At 42.6% G+C, this 9,495-nt stretch overlaps 1 protein-coding gene across 1 annotated transcript in view; it reads right to left on the bottom strand.

Annotated features, from left to right (window-relative positions):
• Positions 1-790: 790 nt before the first annotated feature.
• LOC132107063 (B-cell lymphoma/leukemia 11B-like) overlaps positions 791-9,495 on the bottom strand; it is a 31,895-nt gene continuing 23,190 nt past the window's right edge. Inside the window, exon 3 of the mRNA XM_059513211.1 lies at positions 791-5,457. Within this exon, the coding sequence (XP_059369194.1) occupies positions 3,500-5,457 (1,958 nt within the window). The 3' untranslated portion in view covers positions 791-3,499. The remainder of the gene's footprint in view (positions 5,458-9,495) is intronic.

The raw sequence follows: 9,495 nt of genomic DNA, 5'->3' as shown, positions 1-9,495 counted from the left end.
GTCGTAATTAGAGTGTGAAAAAAAAGTGAGACCTCGAGGGGAAGCTGGTGCCATGAATGAGGCTCTGGGAATCTGACTTCTTAAGCTGCTGGGGATGTGCTGGGACCGGGACGTTTGCGGGCAGAAGATGTCTCCCAGATGTCCGGCTCCATTGTAACCATATTCACCCCTCTTTCTTTAAAGGGACATTCACTACATGTGAATGGTTTCTTAAACATGAAGGACGAACAAAACAACACAGGATGAATGAACTACAGAGCAATTGTTTGTTTACAATATCTCTAGGTCAGACTGCTTTTAGCCTGTGGGTCTAGCCTACATGAGTGGCTTATTCAAGAAAACCTCTATGCTCTGACTGGCCCTTTTGTAAATGCACTATGAAGAGGTTTTTTAAGTGCTTCCCCTCCCCAACATGAAACATTGTTGGAGCTACAAAAAACCCACCTGCCTAACAAAAAACAAGACGGGATGAGGCAAGATGCGAGAGGTCAATAGAGGTCAGACAAGATTTCATGTGCTCTGCACTTAAACCAAGAGGAGGACGGGCAGGTGCAGTGAAGACGGAGGTTGTACAAATTAGTGAAGTGCTGGGGTCAACTGAAAATCAAAAAACAGTTTAACTTGCAAGTTTAAGTGGATTATAATGGAAAATTAGATATGTATTTATACTTAATAATAAAAAAAGTGTTTGCTGATTGTAAAAGACTATCTAATGGTAATGTATGATGTAGTACTAACATGACTTTTATGACTTTTATTCTAAGTGCAACCAAATAACACAAACAAAAGATTGACCTGGATGTAATAATTCACAAAAGAGCATTTTTATTTTTTTATTTTTTTTACATCCTCCTGTGGATGGATTTACCAAAATTATGAACAGATATAGTGACAAAACATTTGAATAGACTCACGATTTCATAATGGACTGCAAAATATAAAGATTTTTTTTTTGCATCATTTCATAAAATGCCACTGAAATTACAAATACATTGAGAATTTAACAGTGAACAAAACAAACACGCGCATATATCCATAGAAATTTACGGAAATACCTGCACCAAAAAAAAAAAAAAAAAAAAAGGAGGGGAGGGGAGGGAAAGAAACAAAGGGAAAAGGAGAAAACCCTGCTATGATATTCAATATTGTAGAAAAACAGAGGACAAAACATTTGTCTCATTTAAAACACATATACAGAAGAGCTCAGTATCCTTATACTTTAACACTGTAAACATCATTTAAAGACAGTGTCGTAGTTTTTTTTTCATTCCAATTATTTGTTTTACCTCCACTGTCAATAATTCTCTAGTTCATCTAAATAAATCGGTAAAGAAATGGCTTAGTAATTTCTCAAACAAATATGTGCGTTAAAACTTTCCCTTAAAAATTAAGCACGCTTTACATTTCCCAAATAAATGAATATTCATCCATGATGACTTTATTTGATTTGATCCCTCTTAATGAATTTAAATGATACTGATTATGATCATTTGTTCATGGATTGTTTGTGTCCGCTGTATAGCAGGAGTTTGAACTACATCAGAAGATAAAGGCTGAATATTAATTTGAGGCACGTCCATGTTGTCTGGTTAAGTCTGACTCCGAAAGCCATTGGTAGCACTTAAATTCGACATGCTTTCTTGACTACAACACATTTCCTCCTGATTTTCTTTCAAGTTATGGCCACTTCCTGTCATTTACGCAAAGAGAGGTTTGCTAAGTATCTGCAAAGTAGGTGACAAACTACACATCCGTACTTAAAAATGGTTCTCATCATTGTGCTGTACATTTCTTTATGATTTACCCAGCTGACTGATTTCAAGCGGGCAACATGTGCAGCCGTAGCTTAAATTTAACTTTCTATTCAAGTCAGAAATAAAATGTAAACTGTAAAAAGCCATGAATATAAACGGCAGGATGTTGTAAATAGTGAATACGCGGATAGAGAACAGTGGTGTATGTGAGATGGAGGCTAGGACCATGATGTAAATTTGAGCTGATGATGTATGAAAGGAGACAGGTGGAGGCGATTCAGTGTGTAGGAACAGAGGTCGTAATGAGGAAATCATTTAATCCTAGGATCTTTTAGAGGACAGGCAGTCACCCAGGGCTTCTAGAGAGCCCAAAGACAATTCAGTGATTGCGGTTTCAACAACGCACAGGATGGTGCGTATAATGCTGCTACAGCTTAATAGCCTGTGTGTGTGTGTGTGTGTGTGTGTGTGTGTGTCTGTCTGTGTGATTGTGTGTTTACTCAAATGAATTCTACAGGTGAGCACCTGTGCTATTTATTGGTGTCAAAATAGATGCTAATTCATTTTTGATTCCATGATAGATAGATTTGTTTACGAACACATGCCTTAAATAATTTAATAGGAATGCAGCATCAAAAAATCCTCCATATGAGCCTATGATAACAATTTGATATGTAACAAGCTTATAGCTTCCCTTAACAAGTGAATCCAGGTTGAATTAGTCAAGACTACACAATAAACATATTATAATACCATTAACATATGAAAGGATTTGACCTTGTAGAAGGTTTGGAAAGCAATCAAATATAATTAAGTGATAGATGAAGTTGGAAAAAATGGCATGGATGTTAATTTAAGTGAATGTATACATTTTGATCTTTAAAATAAAGTCTGGGCTTTAAAAAATGTCAGCCTTTTGAAAAAAAAATATGTTGGTAATGCAACACTGGTAGCCTCAACACTGTTTATATATGGAACCATAATGACGTAGAGGAAATATAGTCATTTCTGTTGTCATTTTTACGTTATCATTCTAAGAAATGTCATGGGTGATGAACTTTCATTTCATTTCATCTCATTCATTTCAAAGGTTGTCAACAGAAAATCATTCAGATGCAGTCAAACTGCCTATCAGCTGCCTTTAAACATCACTGGGTTTTTTGCCCCTTAAAAATTGTTGAATATTTTATTGTCAAAGTGACATTCAGTGCTTTACATCTCTCTACTGAATATAACCCATGATGAGTGGGGCCAATGACAGCAACAATAGCATGAAAACTTTCTCAGATTTTTAGAAGCTGACCTCTTCTTTTAGAAATTACCCATTTGTTTCCTTTGAGGAAACTAGTTTATAACACAAAACTGGCTGAATGCCAAAATCTCAGTATTTGTCATATCATAAGATGGGGTGTAGAAATATAATTTCAGCATCTGAATGCATTAGAAACCCATCGATAATGTACCTGCACATGCCATGTATCATTACAAATAATCCAATAAATACAGAAATTATTGCACAGTAGAAAGGCTCCATGAACTCCTAATGGACTACTCCTCTGTTAGTTGCTGGGATATGCAAGAAGGGTTTTAGAACCGCAGACTAACATTTCCCTGTGTACTGGTTTCTCAGGTGGCAGTTTGTTTTCACAAAAAAAAGAAAAAAAATTTAATCACTCCAAAAAATATATATTCAAGAAAAAGACTATCCAGCTAAAACCCATAATGCAGTGCATTGGTAAGTGGTCTCAAACTTTGTCAGCCTGCTCAAGTTTGACCTCATTGGTCAGCAAATGCTCTCCATGCCACTTCTTCATGTGTTTTTCCAGGGTGCTGTACACGCTGAAGGGCATGTGGCAAATATCGCAGCGATACACCTCTTTGCCAAACTGCCCGTGGGTCTTCATGTGCCGGGTAAGCTTGCTGCTCTGGGCACAAGCGTAGCTGCACAGGTCACACTTGTAAGGCCTCTCACCTGTGTGGCTGCGCCGATGCACGGTCAGATTACTGCAGTTCTTGAACACCTTACCACAGTACTCACAGGTGTCACTCCGTCGACTCTCCTTAGAGGGGGGTCTCCCTGGCCCAGGGCCCCGCAGGTGTAGGTGAGGTGTACTACTACCACTTCGACCCGACATCCCACCGCCTTCCAGAATTTCACCTGGAGGGGTGGAGAAGCGCAGGCTGCCTGTCTCCGATGAAGAGTGCTCGGAAGAAGTGCCAAAAGGTGACTGCCTGGAATCGTTGAAGCCCAGGAAGGGCTCCCTTATGAAGTGGCGGGATGCAGCATAACCAGCAAGCAAATGAGAATACACATTTTCAGGGGATATGATGGGAACCTGTGGCAGCTCTGCATCCTTCTCTATTTTGATCCTCTTGGCAGAAGACCCAGTGAGGCTGGAGCTGGAAATAGGCATTGGCTTCCGGTGGAACAATGCTGAGATGGGATCCTCCGGGCCGCAGCCTCTGCCATTCACCATAGGCCCCCTGATTCTATCAGTCTCTCTGGATGCCGAATCTGTGTCCATCTCCTTGCGTGACCTGCTGCCCGGTGGCAGTCTCAAGTGATTGTCGAGGTTGTTGAATTGGCTTTCTGTCACTCTGTCAGTGGACAGAGGTTTTTCCTCTGGGGAGGGTCTTGGGCCATTCTCTCTGTTTCTGCTTAACTCCGAGTCCATGCTCAGGTTGGATTCAGGCCTGCTTCCATTTTGCTGTTGTTCCTCTTCTTCCTCCTCCTCTTCCTCCTCCTCCTCCTCTTCTTCTTCATCCTCCTCATGATCCAATCCCTCCCTCGTGCCATTTTCCTCACTGTTCTTAAACCCCTCTCCAGCCGAGTCTTGCCCCCCCTGTTCAGGTGAACTCCCCATGGAGCCTGATTTGTGCATGTGTGTCTTCATGTGGCGCTTTAGCTTGCTGGCCTGTGAACAGGCATGGTCACAGAGATGACACTTATAGGGTCTTTCACCAGTGTGGCTACGTCTGTGCACAATCAAGTTGCTTTGGAACTTGAAAGTCTTGCCACAAAACTCACAGGACTTGGCTTTGATGACCTGATTTAGTGGTGGTGAAGAATTGACTCTGGATGGAACTGATGGCGGCTGTGAGGTTGTGGTTAGAAAAGGTAGAGGTTTGGAGCCAGGCTGGAACAGAGTGGGGCTGAGAAGCCGATGCATGGGGGGCACACGGTTAGGTGAAAGAGGGGGAGTGGGACCACCATTGTTGTTGTTCCCCGCCAATTCACGAAGACGCTGAGAGAAGCCCATGGATGGTTCAATGCCCATGGGTGTCATCCGCATCACCCGCTCAAAAGCACTTGGATGCTGAGATAAGAGACCCATCTCCTCAGGGCCAAGGCGTTCCAGAGGATGGCGGGGTGGCGGAGGGCTTACAAAGGGTGGAGTGGATGGCAATCGGGTTTCAATGTATCCGGGTGGTGGAGGATCTCGTAGCAGTGGGGCACCCATACGCAACAGCTGGAAAGGGTTGCTGCCATCGCCCAGAAAGCTGGCTAGAGGGGAACGGGGCAAAGTGTCAGCCCCCAGTGGTGGAGGAAGGGCCATGCGAGGGGTAAGCGAACAGCTAGTAGGGTGGGTGTCCAGGTAGATGCGTATCCCATGGGTGTTCTGAGCATGCTGCAGCAGGAACCATGCACTGGTAAAGGGTTGCTTGCAAGTGGTGCAGATGTAACTGGAGGGCTCATCTTTTCCTGGAAGACACAAAACAAGGTTGGATGGAATTAATAAATACATATTAGCTATTAACTGATTTGGTGCGAGGGGAGGTTGAGATAGCACACTTTATTTTGCGTAATTAGCGCATCTGCTTTTTCTCAGTGATGGCTTTGAAAGTAATCAAAGCTGAGTCCTCTATGGTGAGGTTCATGGATCATTTCTGTTTAAAAATTAAACAGGCAACATATGAAAGACATCTCATTGCAGTGCGGCGACAGCCATTTTATAAGATTGAATGAAAATTACATCACCCTAAGAGGGGAGACAAGAGCTCTCTGATAGCCTGGCGGGTTATCTACTGTGCGGCAAGGCCGGCTGCTCTCTGAAGCTGTGTCAAAGAGGATCTGCCAGTATGTGACTCACCCAGAATCTGAGTCACACTAGGGGGTTAGTGAGAACAGGGACGCTCCCTGAGGGCTGGTGCCTAATACAGATGGCAGGTATCGCCCACAGGCTACAATGCATTGTGCTAATGCTAATGTCAGCCAAGCGTTAATATAGAACTCCCCATTCACCACCCCGACACCCCCACCCTTCACTATTTCCATATGGAGATAATTCTGTGGATAAAGAAAGAGAAAGTGAGGATTAAGAAAGAAAGAAAATGAAAGGGAATTGTGTTGACATGTTGATATTGTCAGGTGCACAGTTAGCTACTGACAAAGTTACATTTGTTTGATGTGATATTTTTAGTGAAATGCACTTTGCAAATACTTTGCAATGCAGTTATGTGCTTGACCTCACATCGATGAAAAAATACTTTCACAAATATTTTTTTTTGTACTATATAGTTGCCTAATAAACACCTGACTAATGCAGTAAAGAGAAAAGTGGAAGACACTGAAAGTGAAACAGGTCCAAAGCCTGTGGTTGGTTTGGCCGGCCTTTAAATGGACACCTGGCGGGAGGGTTTTTGGATGCTAAGAGAGTAACAGAGAGAGAAACTGAGGGCACATGAAAAAAGAGGTGGCAGAGATTAGATACTTAAATACACACAGGCTGTTCATTTCATTTTCAGACCCTGGACAGGAGCCCAAGTCTGGATAAAATCAACAACGGACATATTCTGCGCCCAACTCTAGTTCCAGAAAAGCCTCATTAATATCCCATATCCCTCTGATGGCTGTAAAGGACTCATCATAATGTGGGATGGACAAAAAGTGTCCAATAGTGCATTCGTGCATGCACAAATATATGCATTTGGTGTGTGCGCTCGCACTCTTCCCCTGATATAACGGTGTGCTTGAGCTATTGCAATTTGCATCCTATCACATCACATAAAAACACCATATGTTACTAAGGAACCGTGTCAGCTAACAGACAGGCAGACTTAATGATGACCAAAGACAAATTTCATCAACTTTCCAAACAAGCCAGAACGAGGGAGAGAAAACCATAGTGAATAAGTTACGATATGCTAATGACCCATCAGAGATCCATGTCTTGTGACAGCAGCTTGTGTGGCACGATAGTGTGAAATTACCCATCAGGCACCTTAGGAACACAAATCTCCATCTGATCATGGTCCATTGGGTCCTACTGTGTGTGTGTGCCATACTACAGAGGCCTGGGAGGACCATGTCACAGCAAAGAGCTCCAGCCAATAAAAGTGCTCATTACGGAATCATCGCTGTTCGCTCTTTGATTCAATTTGCAGTAATTACCGTGGTCCATGTTCATGAAACTGTTCGTTGCGGGCCGCAGAGGTCAACTGCCAGTTAACCGAGTGTCTTTTCTCCTTTCGATGTATTCAATTGCAAGAGCCTAATAGCCCAATTTTCTTCCCTCTTGCACTTCAATAAATATTGCCAGGATTACAGGTTAAACAGCTAAATTGAGTTGTGGCTGTTACATTACAGAGCTGGCTGTCGGTGTGCCTGGTGCTAACAACTCTGCAGCAGTGTCCTCGTGTTAAACAGTGGTGGGCTGTGTATGTGCATGTCTTTGTAAGTGTGTGTGTGTGTATAGGATATGTGATTAATGACACATGAGCATGTGCACACAGAGGGGGTCTTACACTAAACTTATCCACTCTCTCGGGTTTAGTATTACAAAACCTCACGGCTGATTAGTCCATCTTTGGGGACCTCCAACCTGGGCTTGGATATGTTGATTTCAACATTTTGTGGCAATTAATTTCCTTTTAAGAGCATGAATACAGTGACAGAGGAGTGAGGAGGAGGGGCTGGAGGGTGTTTTTTAATTATCTGCTAACAAATCTGGCAGACTTGTGGGCACTGCTGTTTCACAAGGGAAACGACATTAGCGTTAGCTACTGCTGTCTCCAGCATTACCCGAGCATGAACCAATCACTTACTAAGGCTGGACTTATGCGAATATACGAATGCGTGAAACTCGTTTGATGTTGTCAAAATGCAAGGACATATGTGTGTGCGATGATGTGCAGCTCGTTTGGTACAAGGACATATGAGCATGTGCGAATGCACGAAGCTGGTTTGATAATGCCACAATGGAAATATATGCATGTGTGCAAAAGTGTGAAACTCCTTTTATGATGTTACAATGCAAAAAAAAAACTATTTTGATGGTCACATCGCAATCACGTGCATGTATGAATGTGTGCAATGTATTTGATAATGCTACATCGCGAAGACTCGTGTCATAATAGTGTGTGCAAATAAATAAAATTTGTAATAACGAAAAGGCATCTATGCGTGTGCAAATGCGTGCAACATGTTTGGTAATCATATCGCAAAGACAAGTGTGTTTGCAACTTTTTGAACATGATTTGACATATGAACATGCAAATGTGTAAAAACCTGTATGACAATGAAAAGGCATTTATGTGTGTGCAAATGCATGCAACATGTTTGGTAAACTTATCACATAGATATGTGCATGTGCGAATGCAAGCAACTTGTCTGATGACATAAGCGTGTGCGAATGAGTGAAACCCGTTTGGTAATCATATCGCAAAGAAAAGTGCATGTGCGAATGTTTGCAGTCTGTTTGATGATGTCACAACGTGTGACAACACAAGGGCATCTATTTGCGTGCAAATGAGTACAACATGTTGGGTTGCATGCATTTGCATATGAGTTTTACTAGTTATATTGCAAAAAAAAAGTGCATCTGTGCAACTTGTCTGATGATGTCACAATACACAACATATGAGTTTATGCAAATGTGTGAAACTAGTGTTATAATGCAAAGGCATATATTTGTGTGGTCTAAGCGTTTGGTAATCATATCGCAAAGTGCATTTGTGAATGCATGCAACTTGTATGATGATGTCAAAGCAGGGATATATGAGCGCTCGTAATTACATAAAAGAAATACATGTAATTACGAGGGAGTCGTGGCCTAATGGTTAGAGAGTCGGACTCCCAATCAAAAAGGTTGTGAGTTCGAGTCCCGGGCCGGCAGGAATTGTGGGTGGGGGGAGTGCATGTACAGTTCTCTCTCCACCTTCAATACCACGACTTAGGTGCCCTTGAGCAAGGCATCGAACCCCCAACTGCTCCCCGGGCGCTGCAGCATAAAATGGCTGCCCACTGCTCCGGGTGTGTGCTCACAGTGTGTGTGTCTGTGTGTTCACTGCTCTGTGTGTGTGCATTTCGGATGGGTTAAATGCAGAGCACAAATTCTGAGTATGGGTCACCATACTTGGCTGAATGTCACTTCACTTTCACTTTCACTTTCACAAAAGTTGTACGACGATGCAGGGCGATGCGATGCAGATAATCAACACTTGTGCAAGATAATAACACAGTGCAAGGAATTATATGCACATTCAAATGTCAAATGTCAAAATTATAAAATAGCAGTGAAACAACATATTCATGTGTGTGTGTACAACTCAGGCCTGGTGCCCTAACAGCTCTGCCCCTCGAACCCGCTACATTCCTAGCTGTCGAAAATCACAGCTATGTATTTGCATAAAGAACAAAGGATCAGGGGACGCCATGGGGACTACGACACACCTTCACTTCCCTCTGGACCCTCCACCCCACCAAACGTCCCCTCTGTGCACCTGTCACAAGCCTGGCTGA

Source organism: Carassius carassius, chromosome 27 (assembly GCF_963082965.1).
Source record: "Carassius carassius chromosome 27, fCarCar2.1, whole genome shotgun sequence".
Taxonomy (NCBI): domain Eukaryota; kingdom Metazoa; phylum Chordata; class Actinopteri; order Cypriniformes; family Cyprinidae; genus Carassius; species Carassius carassius.
The sequence above is the reverse complement of the archived record's forward strand: the minus strand, read 5'-3'. Positions and strand labels throughout refer to the sequence as shown.